This window comes from Salvelinus fontinalis, chromosome 3 (genome assembly GCF_029448725.1).
Source record: "Salvelinus fontinalis isolate EN_2023a chromosome 3, ASM2944872v1, whole genome shotgun sequence".
In the NCBI taxonomy this organism is placed as follows: domain Eukaryota; kingdom Metazoa; phylum Chordata; class Actinopteri; order Salmoniformes; family Salmonidae; genus Salvelinus; species Salvelinus fontinalis.
The window spans coordinates 65,975,165-65,992,085 of record NC_074667.1 but is presented as its reverse complement, the minus strand read 5'-3'; the positions used below and the strand labels follow the sequence as shown (position 1 = coordinate 65,992,085).

Genomic DNA, 16,921 nt, shown 5'->3' with positions numbered 1-16,921 from the left:
AAAATACAAAAAAGAGTGGTATGCCTGATTAGCAACAATGACGAGACAGCCTACATGGAGGATGTGAGGGTCCTGGCGGAGTGGTGTCAGGTAAATAACCTCTCCCTCAACAACAACAAGGAGCTGATCGTGAACTTCAGGAAACAGCAGAGGGAGCACCCCCCTTATTGATGGAACAGCAGAGGGAGCACCCCCCTTATTGATGGGACAGCAGAGGGAGCACCCCCCTTATTGATGGGACAGCAGAGGGAGCACCCCCCTTATTGATGGGACAGCAGAGGGAGCACCCCCCTTATTGATGGGACAGCAGAGGGAGCACCCCCCTTATTGATGGGACAGCAGAGGGAGCACCCCCCTTATTGATGGGACAGCAGAGGGAGCACCCCCCTTATTGATGGGACAGCAGAGGGAGCACCCCCCTTATTGATGGGACAGCAGAGGGAGCACCCCCCTTATTGATGGGACAGCAGAGGGAGCACCCCCCTATCCACATTGATGGGAACAGCAGAGGGAGCACCCCCCTATCCACATTGATGGGAACAGCAGAGGGAGCACCCCCGCCATCCACATCGACGGGACAGTAGTGGAGAAGATGGAAAGCTTCAAGTTCCTCGGCGTACACATCACTGACAAACTGAAATGGTCCACGCACACAGTGTGTTGAAGATAGTGCAACAGTGCCTCTTTAACCTCAAGAGGCTGAAGAAATGTGGCTTGTCACCTAAAACCCTCACAAACTTTTACAGATGCAGCATTGAAAGCATCCTGTCGGGCTGTATCACCGCCTGGTACGGCAACTGCTCCGCCCGCAACCACAGGGCTCTCCAGAGGGTGGTGCGGTCTGCCCACCGGTTACTCATCCCTGCACCTCCTGAAACCGCAGTGCTCTCCAGAGGGTGGTGCGGTCTGCCCACCGGTTACTCATCCCTGCACCCCCTGAAACCGCAGGGCTCTCCAGAGGGTGGTGCGGTCTGCCCACCGGTTACTCATCCCTGCACCCCCTGAAACCACAGTGCTCTCCAGAGGGTGGTGCGGTCTGCCCACCGGTTACTCATCCCTGCACCCCCTGAAACCGCAGTGCTCTCCAGAGGGTGGTGCGGTCTGCCCACCGGTTACTCATCCCTGCACCCCCTGAAACCGCAGGGCTCTCCAGAGGGTGGTGCGGTCTGCCCACCGGTTACTCATCCCTGCACCCCCTGAAACCGCAGTGCTCTCCAGAGGGTGGTGCGGTCTGCCCACCGGTTACTCATCCCTGCACCCCCTGAAACCGCAGTGCTCTCCAGAGGGTGGTGCGGTCTGCCCACCGGTTACTCATCCCTGCACCCCCTGAAACCACAGTGCTCTCCAGAGGGTGGTGCGGTCTGCCCACCGGTTACTCATCCCTGCACCTTAGAGCCTGCTGCCCTATTATTGAACACCAGTCACTTTAATAATGTTTACAACCTGTGTTACTCATTTCATATGTATATACGGTATTCAAGTCCATCCTATTCAACTATAGCTGTATATATACTATTCTAACCTACGTATTCTACAGATATACTATATATTCTATCCGCATACTGTCCATAATGTCTATACATCCTATCATCAATGTTTCCTCAAAACAATGTGGGCACTGAGCTAATTTCAGGCTTGCTGAGGGCAAACTTAGCAACTTCCAGCGCACATTTACTGTGAACAGGTTAATGTCAAGCCCTGCAGGCTGTACCCGCTTTCAGTTCCAGTTTTACTGTGAACAGGTTAATCTTGCTGTTTCGACATAGTACAAATTCGTTTCCAAATTAAACTGCCTCGTACTCAATTCTTGCTTGTACAATATGCATATTATTATTACTATTGAATAGAAAACACTCTCTAGTTTCTAAAACCGTTTGAATTATGTCTGTAAGTGAAACAGAACTGGACTTAGAGCAATTCTCCTATGAGGATTTGAAAATGCTGAAATCTGCTCGCTGTTCCCAGACCTGTGGATAACTCTGACTGTCTTCTATTGGTTGAGATGCACTGCATACGCCTTCCCCTGGTTGTTAGCGAATAGGGAGACTTGAAATGGACTCTCTACGTAGTTCCCAAAGTTTATAAATTGCTTGGGAGAGAGGTGGCTCATTCTTTTCACCTTCACTCTGGCGCATAGAGGACCTTGGGACGTTCTTTTGGAAACATCGGTTATAGGTCTTTGACATTTCCGGCTGTGTTTTTATTCGATATAGGCTTTAAAGACATCATAATCTTGTTATTTTGAACCGAATTATATCAGTTTATGTCAGTATATTGCGATTTTCGTGTATTTATTTCCTTGGCGCTGTAGGAATTTGGGTATCTCTCTCTTTCGTGCTAATGTTTACTGCTAATTGCAACTCTGAAGAGGACGTTCTCTAACCTAGCAACGATTCTTTTGGACAAAGGACACCTATCCCAAGATTCTGATGAGAGTTCATCGAAAAGTAAGAACTATTTATGCTGATAATTCATTGTTATGTTGAAAAATGTAAAATGCATAAGACGCCATTTCTTGCAGTGTAGCCTTGCGTTATCGCACCCTGTATTGCGCAGTAACGTTAATTTTAAAAATGTAATTCAGCGATTGCATTAACCTGTTGGGGATGGGGGCGCTGTTTAGACTATTTATGCTAATGTGGCTAATTTTTTAAACGGCTTCCCACAAAATCCTTGATCGTACAATATGCATATTATTATTATTATTGGATAGAAAACAGTCTATAGTTTCTATAGGAGTTGAAATTTTGTCTCTAAGTGGAACAGAGCCCATTCTACAGCAATTTCCCTGACATGGAGTCAGATTTGAGAAACGTTGGCCACTTTTCTGAAGTCATTTAAACGGGCACTGTCGTTGCTATGACTATACGGACACTTCTTACGTCTTCCCCTGGATGCCTTTACGTGATGACGATTCCAACGGGCTCGATTGCTCGTTCACAGGCCCTACAAATGAAAAAAACCTTTAGCTAGCAAGTCTTTTCTTGCTGCGTAACGCGCGTGGAAGACACCGACCCTCTCCTGTTCCAAGCGTTAGTTTAGCCTGTTATATTTCTCCGGTCATCTTTTCACTCGTTATAGGAGTTACAAACATCACAAAGTAGTTAATTTAAAGCGTTTTATAGCAATTTATATCCGTTTAGTGCGATTTTGGGACATTTATTTTTGCAACGATGTGAAAAGTTGGTCACGCTTTTCAGTTCATCCCGAACGTAGTTGACATTTCCACATGGCAAGAGGACAGCTTTCCACCAAAAGACGATTTCTCCCAAGAAAGGATCCTTTGCCCAAGATACTGATGGAAGAACAGCTCAAGGTAGGACATTTTTATTATGATAAATCGTGTTTCTGTCGAAACATTTTAGTGGCTTAGGACGCCATGTTTTTTGACGTAGCTTCGCTTGGCGCAAACTGTATTGAAAAGTAAGGATAAATTAAAAAATGTAATAACGCAATTGTATTAAGAATTAAATTGTCTATCAATCCCTGTCCACCCTATATTTTTTAGTCACGTTTATGAGTATTTATGTATAAGAGTAGATCACTGTCTAAGTGGCGCAAGGACGTTTTCTTTACCAGCTTGTCTACATTTCACATTGTCTAACCATGATTTTGGTGGCTAAATATAAACATTTTCGATCAAACTGTATATGCATGTTGTAATGTGATGTTACAGGAGTGTCATCGGAAGAATTCTGAGAAGGTTAGTGAAAAAATTAATATCTTTTGGCGATGTTGACTTTTATCGCTCACTTTGGCTAGAATCAATGCTGGGCTGCTAATTGCTATGTGCTAAGCTAATATAACGATTTATTGTGTTTTCGCTGTAAGACACTTAGAAAATCTGAAATATTGTCTGTATTCACAGGATCTGTGTCTTTCGATTCGTGTATGCTGTGTATTTTTACGAAATGTTTGATGATTAGTAGTTAGGTAAACACGTTGCTCATTGTAATTATTCTAGTCCATTTGTGATGGTGGGTGCAATTGTAAACTATGCCATATACCTGAAATATGCACTTTTTTCTAACAAAACCTATCCCATACCATAAATATGTTATCAGACTGTCATCTAATGAGTTTTTTTGTTGGTTAGGGGCTATAAATATCTTAGTTTAGCCGAATTGGTGATGGCTACTGGTGTTGGTGGACAAATAAAAGATGGTGGAATATGCTAATGTATTTTTTAGGTAATAGATGTACATCTTTACATATTGTGTCTTCCCTGTAAAACATTTTAAAAATCGGAAATGTTGACTGGATTCATAAGATCTGTGTCTTTCATTAGCTGTATTGGACTTTAATGTGTGAAAGTTAAATATTTTAAAAAAATATTTTTTTTGAATTTCGCGGCACTGGTTTTTCAGTGGGGGGGGGGGGGGAGTGCCGCTAGCGCCACGCTGATCCTAGACAGGTTAAGAACTAATTTGTCTTTCAATTGCTGTCCAACCTGTATTTTTTTTGTCAAGTTTATGAATAGTTTTCGATAAGAATAGGTGCCGTTCTAAGATGGCGCCGGACAGATTGCTTGAGATTTTGGACATTATTCTCAATGTATAAGCACGATTTGTGCCGCTAAATATGAACATTTTCGAACAAACTCTATATGAATTGTGTAATATGATGTTACAGGACTGTCATCTGAAGAATTCTGAGAAGGTTAGTGAAAAAATTAATACATTTTGGTGGTTTATACGTTATTGCTATGTTTGGCTTGAATCAATGCTGTTGTAATGTTTGCTATTGTGCTAAGCTAATATAACGCTATATTGTGTTTTCGCTGTAAAACACTTAGAAAATCTGAAATATTGTCTTGATTCACAAGATCTGTGTCTTTCATCTGCTGCACGCTGTGTATTTTTAAGACATTTTTATGATGAGTAATTAGCTAATACACGATGGTCTCTGTAGTTATTCTAGTCGTTTTAGTGAGAGTTGTGATGGGGGCTGCAATAGTAAACTCTGATTTATACCTGAAATATGCACATTTTTCTAACAAAACCTATGCTATACAATAAATATGTTATTAGACTGTCATCTGATGAGGTTGTTTCTTGGTTAGTGGCTATTTATATCTGTATTTGGTCGAATTTGTGATAGCTACTGATGGAGTAAAAAAAATGTTGGAGTATGGAAGTGGTGTCTTTTGCTAACGTGATTAGCTAATAGATTTACATATTGTGTCTTCCCTGTAAAACATTTTAAAAATCAGAAATGATGGCTTTATTCACAAGATGTGTATCTTTCATTTGGTGTCTTGAACTTGTGATTTCATGAACATTTCATTATATGATATCCCTGTGGCTTTAGGCTAGGCTATGCTAGTCAGCTTTTGTGATGGGGGTGCTCCCGGATCCGGGTTTGGTAGGCGTTAGAGGTTAACCTGTTTGGGCTGCAGGGGGCGTATTGAGTAGCTAGTTAAATCGTGCCCATTTCAAACGGCCTCGTATTCAATTCTTGCTCGTACAAAATGCATATTATTGTTATTATTGGATCGAAAACACTCTCTAGTTTCTATAGCCGTTTGAATTATGTCTCTGAGTGAAACAGAACTCATTCTACAGCACTTTTCCTCCCAGTGAGTGAGTTTTCAGAAATCTTGGCCTCTGGTTCCAGATCAGTTTTAAAGCCCCTGTAAATCCTATGAGATACAAACACTGCCCACGCCTTCCTCTAGATGTCAGTAAGTGGTGACAATTTGAATGGAGTCGATTGCGCAATCATGGCCTCTATAAATCACCAAATACCGGAAGTAGCGTTCTTTTGGACTCTGCGCAAGAAGGACATCGGACTGACCTTTTTCCAAGCCTTGGTTTAGCCAGTAATATAGCGCCGGTCATGTTTTTACTCGTAATAGGTGTTAAAAACATCATAAGGTAGTTAATTTAAACCGTTTTATAGCAATTTATATCCGTTTAGTGCAATTTTGAGGCATTTCTATGTGATACTCTTTGAAGCGCTGGGCAGGTTTCGGGGTCCCGGTCGAACGTTAGTGGGCATTTCGACGGACAGAGGGCATCTTTCGACCAAAAGAAGATTAGACCCAAGAAAGGATACATTGCCCAAGATTCTGATGGAAGATCACCTCATAGTAAGAAATATTTAAGATGATAAATCGTTGTTCTGTCGAAAATTTTTAAACGCATATTCCGCCATTTTGTTTGGTATAGCTTCGCTTGGCGAACCCTGTATTGTGTAACGGATGTGAAATGGCTAGCTAGTTAGCGGGTACGCGCTAGTAGCATTTCAATCAGTTACGTCACTTGCTCTGAGACTTTAAGTAGGGTTGCCCCTTGCTCTGCAAGGGCCGTGGCCTTTGTGGAGCGATGGGTAACGATGCTTCGTGGGCGACCGTCGTTGATGTGTGCAGAGGGTCCCTGGTTTGCGCCCGTGTCGGGGCGAGGGGACGGTATAAAGTTATACTGTTACAATTGCACAGTAAGGATAATTTTAGAAATGTAATTCAGCGATTGCATTAAGAACTAATTTGTCTTTCGATAGCTGTCCAACTTATATTTTTTTAGTCAAGTTTATGAATAGATATCCATGAGACAAGATCCCTGTGAAAGATGGCGACCGACATTTTCAGGCTAGTTTTGCTAGTATTGTCATTGTATAACCACGGTTTTTGTGGCTAAATATGCACATTTTCGAACAAACTCTATATGTATGTTGTAATATGATGTTACAGGAGTGTCATCGGAAGAATTCTGAGAAGGTTAGTGAAAAAATGAATATATTTTGGCGATGATAACGATATCGCTCTCTTTGGCTTGAATCAATGGTCGGGTAACGTTTGCATATGTGGTATCCTAATATAACGATTTATTGTGTTTTCGCTGTAAAACACTTAGAACATCTGAAATATTGTCTGAATTCACAAGATCTGTGTCTTTCCATTACTATGGGCTGTGTATTTTTAAGAAATGTTTTATGATGAGTAAATTGGTAATACACGTTGCTCTGTGTATTTATTCTAGTCGAGTTGTGATGGTGGGTGCAATTGTAAACTATGATTTATACCTGAAATATGCACATTTTTCTAACAAAACCTATCCTATAACATATTTATTGTATCAGACTGTCATCTGAGGTTTTTTCTTGGTTAGTGGCTATCAATATCTTAGTTTAGCCGAATTGGTGATAGCTACTGGTGGAGAGAAAAAATGGTGGACAAAGAAAAATGGTGTCTTTTGCTAACATGGTTAGCTAATAGATTTACATATTTTGTCTTCCCTGTAAAACATTTGAAAAATCTGAAATTGTGGCTTTATTCACAATATCTGTATCTTTCATTTGGTTTCTTGGACTTGTGATTTAATGATATTTAGATGCTACTATTTAATTGTGACGCTATGCTAGCGATGCTAATCAGTGTGGGGAGGGGGGGGGTGGGGGGTGCTCCCGAACCCGGGGTAGAGGCTCGTTAATGTCAAGCCCTGCAAGGCTGTACCCACTTTCAGTTCCAGTTTTAATAGTGGCCAAGTAGGCTACTATGGCTATTTGTTGATAATGTGATGCTACCAGAGTGGCCTACCATCAAAAACAATGGAGAAAATCCATCCCATAACATTTTAACATGGAAATAGCTGTTCTATCATTCAGCCTACAGTAGCAGTCAATGTGTGGTGTTCAATGTAGACCTACATTCCATGAGACTTTTGAATAAAATATGCAGGGCTTGACAGTAACCTGTTTATCCACTTGACGTTCAGATAAGGGGGAGACTGAAAATGGTATTGTTAAATGCAAGAAAGTACTTTACAAAATAAAATGCATTAATACTCCCATACCATTATTACAGAGAATCAGACGAATGATGCTAAGGCCATTCTACTGACAATGTTTGTCTATGGAGATAGCATGGCTGTGTGCTCGATTTGATACACCTATCAGTAACGGGTGTGGCTGAAATAGGCGAATCCACTAATTTGAAGGTGTGTTCACATAGCTTTGTATAGGTGAGGAGATATCATATGAGGCCTCAGAGAGTAGAGGACAATGCACTATAGCAGCACAGCCAAACACTGATTGCTGAATGTGTGTTTCTGTACGTGTGCGTGTGCGTGTGTTTGTGTGTTTGTGTGTTTGTGTGTTTGTGTGCGTGTGTGTGTGTGTGTGTGTGTGTGTGTGTGTGTGTGTGTGTGTGTGTGTGTGTGTGTGTGTGTGTGTGTGTGTGTGTGTGTGTGTGTGTGTTTGTGTGTTTGTGTGTGTGTGTGTGTGTGTGTGTGAGTGTGTGTGTGTGTGCGATTTACCGGAGATGATGGAGTCGTTCCAGCGGTCAGGATCGTCTAGACGTCTGTTCTCCTTGTTCTCATCTGACTCTCTCTCTCTCTCCTTCTCTCTCTCCTTCTCTCTCTCCTTCTCTCTCTCCTTCTCTCTCTCCGAGGCTCCGAACAGCTCTTTCTCCACGCTGGCCGTGTGCAGCAGATGAGCGTCGGTCCGACGCTTCGGAGAAGAGTGTATCTCCTTTGGTTGGAAACTGGAGGACAACAGAGCACATAGATACCTTTGGATAAAAGGGGGGATTGATCTGGCAACTGAAGGGCTGCTGGGTTCACATCCTCACAATCCTCTACCGTTGTGGCCTTGAGCACTTTACCCCACAGCAACATGCTGTCCATCCATCCTGTCCTGTCGGTGATTGAATGATTGTCCTGTCTGTGCTCGGTGATTGATTGATTGGTTTGGGGAGTTCTTCCTAGTCACTGTGCTTCTACCTCTGCATTGCTCTTTGGGGTTTTAGGCTGAGTATCTGTAAAGCACTTTGTAACAAATGCAGATGTAAAAAGGGCTTTATAAATACTAGATTGATTGGTGTCCTACCTGTGCTGTCTGTGTTTGGTAATTGATTGATTGGTCCTACCTGTGCTGTCTGTGTTTGGTAATTGATTGGTGTCCTACCTGTGCTGTCTGTGTTTGGTAATTGATTGATTGGTTGATTGATTGGTGTCCTACCTGTGCTGTCTGTGTTTGGTAATTGATTGGTGTCCTACCTGTGCTGTCTGTGTTTGGTAATTGATTGATTGGTTGATTGATTGGTGTCCTACCTGTGCTGTCTGTGTTTTGTTAATTGATTGATTGGTTGATTGATTGGTGTCCTACCTGTGCTGTCTGTGTTTTGGTAATTGATTGATTGGTTGATTGATTGATTGGTGTCCTACCTGTGCTGTCTGTGTTTTGGTAATTGATTGATTGGTTGATTGATTGGTGTCCTACCTGTGCTGTCTGTGTTTGGTAATTGATTGATTGGTTGATTGATTGGTGTCCTACCTGTGCTGTCTGTGTTTGGTAATTGATTGGTGTCCTACCTGTGCTGTCTGTGTTTTGGTAATTGATTGATTGGTTGATTGATTGGTGTCCTACCTGTGCTGTCTGTGTTTTGTTAATTGATTGATTGGTTGATTGATTGGTGTCCTACCTGTGCTGTCTGTGTTTTGGTAATTGATTGATTGGTTGATTGATTGATTGGTGTCCTACCTGTGCTGTCTGTGTTTTGGTAATTGATTGATTGGTTGATTGATTGGTGTCCTACCTGTGCTGTCTGTGTTTGGTGGCCAGGGCGCGATGGAGCTCCTCTATGATGCAGCTGGGTGGTGGTGGGGGGTGCAGCATCCCCAGGTGAGGAGAGCCAGTAGGCGTGGTGATCCGTCCTCTCAGCAAGGAATCCGGAGAGGTTCTGGGCAGAGTGAAGTTCCGGGGGAAAGTGGCCGGAGACTTCTTCCTCTCTGGGTTAGACTTAGGGAAAGGGTGAGGACCTGGAGAGGGTGGAATAATAATATAATGTTACTGTTACTCTGTTGGTAAATATGATCATCAAGGTCCTGGGTAGAATGGTACAGACATTATGGTTGGAGACCTCTTCATGGATTAGGTTGAGGACCTGTTATCAGACATTATATACAGTTGAAGTCAGAAGTTTACATACACTTTGGTTGGAGTCATTAAAACTCGTTTTTCAACCACAAATTTCTTGTTAACAAACTATAGTTTTGGCAAGTCGGTTAGGACATCTACTTTGTGCATGACACAAGTCATTTTTTCAACAATTGTTTACAGACAGATTATTTCAATTATAATTCACTGTTTCACAATTCCAGTGGGTCAGAAGTTTACATACACTAAGTTGACTGTGCCTTTAAACAGCTTGGAAAATTCCAGAAAATTATGTCATGGCTTTAGAAGCTTCTGAAGCTAATTGTCATAATTTGAGTCAATTGGAGGTGTACCTGTGGATGTATTTCAAGGCCAACCTTCAAACTCAGTGCCTCTTTGCTTGACATCATGGGAAAATCAAAAGAAATCAGCCAAGACCTCAGAAAAACATTGTAGACCTCCACAAGTCTGGTTCATCCTTGGGAGCAATTTCCAAATGCCTGAAGGTACCACGTTCATCTGTACAAACAATAGTACGCAAGTATAAACACCATGGGACCACGCAGCCGTCATACCGCTCAGGAAGGAGACGCGTTCTGTCTCCTAGAGATGAATGTACTTTGGTGCGAAAAGTGCAAATCAATCCCAGAACAACAGCAAAGGACCTTGTGAAGATGCTGGAGGAAACAGGTACAAAAGTATCTATGTACACAGTAAAACTAGTCCTATACCGACATAACCTGAAAGGCCGCCCAGCAAGGAAGAAGCCACTGCTCCAAAACCGAAGCCGAAGAACACCATCCCAACCGTGAAGCACGGGGGTGGCAGCATCATGTTGTGGGGGTGCTTTGCTGCAGGAGGGGCTAGTGCACTTCACAAAATAGATGGCATCATGAGGCAGGAAAATTATGTCGATATATTAAAGCAACATCTCAAGACATCAGTCAGAAAGTTAAAACTTGGTCGCAAATGGGCATACTTCCAAAGCTGTGGCAAAATGGCTTAAGGACAACAAAGTCAAGGTATTGGAGTAGCCATCACAAAGCCCTGACCTCAATCCTATAGAACATTTGTGGGTAGAACTGAACAAGTGTGTGCGAGCAAGGAGGCCTACAAACCTGACTCAGTTACACCAGCTCTGTCAGGAGGAATGGGCCAAAATTCACCCAACTTATTGTGGGAAGCTTGTGGAAGGCTACCTGAAACGTTTGACCGAAGTTTTAAACAATTTGAAGGCAATGCTACCAAACAGTAATTGAGTGTATGTAAACATCTGACCCACTGGGAATGTGATGAAATAAATAAAAGCTGAAATAAATAATTCTCTCTACTATTATTCTGACATTTCTCATTCTTAAAATAAAGTGGGGATCCTAACTGACCTAAGACAGGGAATTTTTACTAGGATTAAATGTCAGGAATTGTCAGACAAACTGAGTTTAAATGTATTTAGCTAAGGTGTATGTAAACTTCCGACTTCAACTGTAATACTCTGTTAGCAACGTTCCTGGGTAGAGTGGCTGGGTGTGGACCTACAGCAGGGATGGGCAACTGTGGTGGGGGCCACACCGAGTGGCTGGGTGTGGACCTACAGCAGGAATGGACAACTGTGATGTGGGTGGGGGCCACACAGAGTGGCTGGGTGTGGACCTACAGCAGGAATGGGCAACTGTGGTGGGGGCCACACAGAGTGGCTGGGTGTGGACCTACAGCAGGGATGGGCAACTGTGGTGGGGGCCACACAGAGTGGCTGGGTGTGGACCTACAGCAGGGATGGACAACTGTGGTGGGGGCCACACAGAGTGGCTGGGTGTGGACCTACAGCAGGGATGGACAACTGTGGTGGGGGCCACACAGAGTGGCTGGGTGTGGACCTACAGCAGGGATGGACAACTGTGGTGGGGGCCACACAGAGTGGCTGGGTGTGGACCTACAGCAGGGATGGACAACTGTGGTGGGGGCCACACAGAGTGGCTGGGTGTGTCATTACAAAGGGATTGAATCAAGACATTTCAGCTTTTCATTTTTTAAATTAATTTGTAAACATAATTCCACTTTGACATTATGGGGTATTGTGTGTACGCCAGTGACAATTTTTTAAATCATTAAATTCAGGCTGTAACAAAATGTGGAAAAAGTCAAGGGGTGTGAATACTTTCTGAAGGCATTTGGAAAGTAGTCAGACCACTTCCCTTTATCCATCATGTTGCTGTGTTACAGCCTTATTCCAACATTTATTAATTATTATATAATTTTTTCACTCATCAATCTACACACAATACTCCATAATGACAAAACAAAAACAAGTCGATTTTTTCCCCCTAATTTATACTAAAAATAAAACTGAAATATCTTATTAACATAATTATTCAGACTCTTTGCTATGAGACTCGGAAATTGAGCTCAGGTGCATCCTGTTTCCATTGATCAACATTGAGATGGAGTCCACCTGTGTAAATTCAATTGATTGGACATGATTTGGAAAGGCACACACCTGTCTATATAAGGTCCCACAGTTGACAGTGCACGTCAGAGCAAAAACCAAGCCATGAGGTCGAAGGAATTGTCAGTAGAGCTACGAGACAGGATTGCACAAAAAAAATTCTGCAGCATTGAAGGTCCCCAAGAACACCGTGGCCTCCATCATTGTTAAATGGAAGAAGTTTGGAACCACCAAGAATCTTCCTAGAGCTGGCCGCCTTGACAAACTGAGCAATCGGGGGAGAAGGGCCTTGGTCAGGAAGGTGACCAAGAACCGGATGGTCACTCTGACAGAGCTCCAGAGTTCCTCTGTGGAGATGGGAGAACCTTCCAGAAGGACAACCATCTCTGCAGCACTCCAGCAATCAGGTCTTTAAGGTAAAGTGGCCAGATGGAAGCAACTCCTCAGTAAAAGGCACATGACAGCCCATTTTCAGTTTGCCAAAAAGCACCTAAAGGACTCTCAGATCATGAAAAACAAGATTCTCTGGTCTCCTACATGTCCAAATCACTTTGACTAACCTGTACACCCCGCACATTGACTCGGTACCCCCTGTATATAGCCTCTTACTGTTATTTTATTGTTACCTTTTCAATGTTTTATTTTTTACTTTCATTTATTTAATAAATAATTACTTTGCTCTATTTTCTTAACTGCATTGTTGGTTAAGGGCTTGTAAGTAAGCATTTCACAGTAAGGTCTACTACACCTGTTGCATTTGGCGCAATTTTTTTTATTTTTATGAAACTAAAATTGAACCCTTGGGCCTGAATGCCAACCTCATGTCTGGAGGAAACATGGCACCACGGTGAAGCATGGTGGTGGCAGCATCATTCTGTGGGGATGTTTTCAGCGGCAGGGACTAGGAGACTAGTCAGGATCAAGGGAAAGATGAACAGAGCAAAGTACAGAGAGATCCTTGATAAAAACCTGCTCCAGAGCACTCAGGACCTCAGACTGGGGTGAAGGTTCACCTTCCAACAGGACAAAAACCCTAAGCACACAGCCAAGACAACGCAGGAGTGGCTTCGGGACAAGTCTCTGAATGTCCTTGATCCTTGAGTGGCCCAGCCAGAGCCCGGACTTGAACCCGATTGAACATCTCTGGAGAGACCTGAAAATAGCTGTGCAGCAACGGTCCCCATCCAACCTGACAGAGCTTGATATATATATATATACATACTAGCCTGTTGGAGAGGTGTAAGATACTATGATGATCTGTGAGAGTTCAACCTAACCCCCTGTCAGCCCAGCTTGGACCGTATTGAGCTAGCAGTATGAGGCTTCGTAGTGTTAGCTAGCAGGCTAACAGGCCAGTAACAGAGGCTAGCTAGAAGATACTATGATGATCTGTGATAGTTCAACCTAACCCCCTGTCAGCCCAGCTTGGACCGTATTGAGCTAGCAGTAGGAGGCTTCGTAGTGTTAGCTAGCAGGCTAACAGGCCAGTAACAGAGGCTAGCTAGAAGATACTATGATGATCTGTGATAGTTCAACCTAACCCCCTGTCAGCCCAGCTTGGACCGTATTGAGCTAGCAGTAGGAGGCTTCGTAGTGTTAGCTAGCAGGCTAACAGGCCAGTAACAGAGGCTAGCTAGAAGATACTATGATGATCTGTGATAGTTCAACCTAAACGCCTGTCAGCCCAGCTTGGACCGTATTGAGCTAGCAGTATGAGGCTTCGTAGTGTTAGCTAGCAGGCTAACAGGCCAGTAACAGAGGCTAGCTAGAAGATACTATGATGATCTGTGATAGTTCAACCTAACCCCCTGTCAGCCCAGCTTGGACCGTATTGAGCTAGCAGTATGAGACTTCGTAGTGTTAGCTAGCAGGCTAACAGGCCAGTAACAGAGGCTAGCTAGTAGCTGATTTGAGACTTACCCTCTAGACTGCCCAGCCTGGTCAGTAGTTTGGGCCGGTTGGGGGGTGGCGGGGTGCCGGCCCGGCAGGGTGGGGGGTCCATTGTGCGGGGTGTCTCCTGTCCCCCTCCTGTCTCAGCCTGTCCCAGAGAGTTGTCCACACAGGACTCACAGAGGGACGCGTCCTCCTCTCCTCCCTCCTCACTCTGGCTGGGGACGGCCGCCATCACAATATCCTCTGTCAGGTCCACCACTGAAACAAACAATATCATCATCAACAACACAGTCCTCTGTCAAATTATTGTTATTAAAAGTTATTCTTGTAAAAAGTGAAATGAATCAGCCTGCTTACTGTGGTTCTGATCTCGTATCTATATGCCTTTATAAGATGCCGTACATAATCTGGCAGCAGAGGTGGCTCTCAGAAAACAGACGATACTGCACTACAGTCCTAAATCAACATTTGGGAGTCATTTGTCCTACCTGTAGAAGGGGTAAGAGGTCAGAGGTTAGAGGTCGGAGGTCAGAGGTCGTACCTGTAGAGGGGTTGTCTTCGTCGCTGACCAGGTCCTCTGAGGTGGTTGCCAGGGGAGCCAGAGGTTCCTCCTCCTCTGCATCTGATTGGCTGGGAGGGTTCTCCACCCCCCCACACGCCTCACAACACTCTAAACACACACACACACACACACACACACACACACACACACACACACACACACACACACACACACACACACACACAGGAGTTATACAGAAGTTTATCAGCATGAAAGTATTAACTTTTTTACTACAGTATTATAGTGGGTTGTGTGTGTGTGTGTGTGTGTGTGTGTGTGTGTGTGTGTGTGTGTGTGTGTGTGTGTGTGTGTGTGTGTGTGTGTGTGTGTGTGTGTGTGTGTGTGTACCTGGCTCAGTCCCCTCCAGGCCCCTCCTAACCAGTTGGTCTGGGGTCTCCAGGCCCCTCCTAACCAGTTGGTCTGGGGTCTCCAGGCCCCTCCTAACCAGTTGGTCTGGGGTCTCCAGGCCCCTCCTAACCAGTTGGTCTGGGGTCTCCAGGCCCCTCCTAACCAGTTGGTCTGGGGTCTCCAGGCCCCTCCTAACCAGTTGGTCTGGGGTCTCCAGGCCCCTCCTAACCAGTTGGTCTGGGGTCTCCAGGCCCCTCCTAACCAGTTGGTCTGGGGTCTCCAGGCCCCTCCTAACCAGTTGGTCTGGGGTCTCCAGGCCCCTCCTAACCAGTTGGTCTGGGGTCTCCAGGCCCCTCCTAACCAGTTGGTCTGGGGTCTCCAGGCCCCTCCTAACCAGTTGGTCTGGGGTCTCCAGGCCCCTCCTAACCAGTTGGTCTGGGGTCTCCAGGCCCCTCCTAACCAGTTGGTCTGGGGTCTCCAGGCCCCTCCTAACCAGTTGGTCTGGGGTCTCCAGGCCCCTCCTAACCAGTTGGTCTGGGGTCTCCAGGCCCCTCCTAACCAGTTGGTCTGGGGTCTCCAGGCCCCTCCTAACCAGTTGGTCTGGGGTCTCCAGGCCCCTCCTAACCAGTTGGTCTGGGGTCTCCAGGCCCCTCCTAACCAGTTGGTCTGGGGTCTCCAGGCCCCTCCTAACCAGTTGGTCTGGGGTCTCCAGGCCCCTCCTAACCAGTTGGTCTGGGGTCTCCAGGCCCCTCCTAACCAGTTGGTCTGGGGTCTCCAGGCCCCTCCTAACCAGTTGGTCTGGGGTCTCCAGGCCCCTCCTAACCAGTTGGTCTGGGGTCTCCAGGCCCCTCCTAACCAGTTGGTCTGGGGTCTCCAGGCCCCTCCTAACCAGTTGGTCTGGGGTCTCCAGGCCCCTCCTAACCAGTTGGTCTGGGGTCTCCAGGCCCCTCCTAACCAGTTGGTCTGGGGTCTCCAGGCCCCTCCTAACCAGTTGGTCTGGGGTCTCCAGGCCCCTCCTAACCAGTTGGTCTGGGGTCTCCAGGCCCCTCCTAACCAGTTGGTCTGGGGTCTCCAGGCCCCTCCTAACCAGTTGGTCTGGGGTCTCCAGGCCCCTCCTAACCAGTTGGTCTGGGGTCTCCAGGCCCCTCCTAACCAGTTGGTCTGGGGTCTCCAGGCCCCTCCTAACCAGTTGGTCTGGGGTCTCCAGGCCCCTCCTAACCAGTTGGTCTGGGGTCTCCAGGCCCCTCCTAACCAGTTGGTCTGGGGTCTCCAGGCCCCTCCTAACCAGTTGGTCTGGGGTCTCCAGGCCCCTCCTAACCAGTTGGTCTGGGGTCTCCAGGCCCCTCCTAACCAGTTGGTCTGGGGTCTCCAGGCCCCTCCTAACCAGTTGGTCTAGGGTCTGTGGTACCGCTGCCTTTCTCTCTACAGCTGCAACACAGAACAATATCAGCAGGTTCCTCCTACACATACATTCAGTTAGATAAAAGTCAAGTGTCCATCTTGGTCTCTCACCTGAGGAGTTCTGCTGTTTCTTTTTCCTCCACTTCCAGGGTTTAAAGATCCGTCCCAGACTGGCCAGTTTACTGTTCATCCTGACGGGAGGGGTCCGCACCCCCGAGACCACACCCCCTGGAGCACCCTCCCCCTTCTCCATCACTGAGAGGAGAGAGGGAGGAGGAGAGAGGGAGGAGGAGAGAAGATGAAGGGAAGAGAGCTCAGAGTTAACACAGCATCACCTATAGGACTAACAGGAAACTGTTAGAGGGTAGTGTGTATGGCCCAGCACATCACTGAGGCCA

At 45.5% G+C, this 16,921-nt stretch overlaps 1 protein-coding gene across 1 annotated transcript in view; it reads right to left on the bottom strand.

The window, feature by feature from the left end:
* LOC129851351 (phosphatase and actin regulator 3-like) overlaps positions 1 to 16,921 on the bottom strand; it is a 116,626-nt gene that overhangs the window by 72,929 nt on the left and 26,776 nt on the right. Inside the window, exons 2-7 of the mRNA XM_055917827.1 lie at positions 16,635 to 16,778; positions 16,474 to 16,550; positions 14,754 to 14,880; positions 14,240 to 14,470; positions 9,536 to 9,758; positions 8,256 to 8,482 (exon numbers count right to left, since the gene is read on the bottom strand). Coding sequence (XP_055773802.1) covers positions 8,256 to 8,482; positions 9,536 to 9,758; positions 14,240 to 14,470; positions 14,754 to 14,880; positions 16,474 to 16,550; positions 16,635 to 16,778 — 1,029 coding nt within the window. The remainder of the gene's footprint in view (positions 1 to 8,255; positions 8,483 to 9,535; positions 9,759 to 14,239; positions 14,471 to 14,753; positions 14,881 to 16,473; positions 16,551 to 16,634; positions 16,779 to 16,921) is intronic.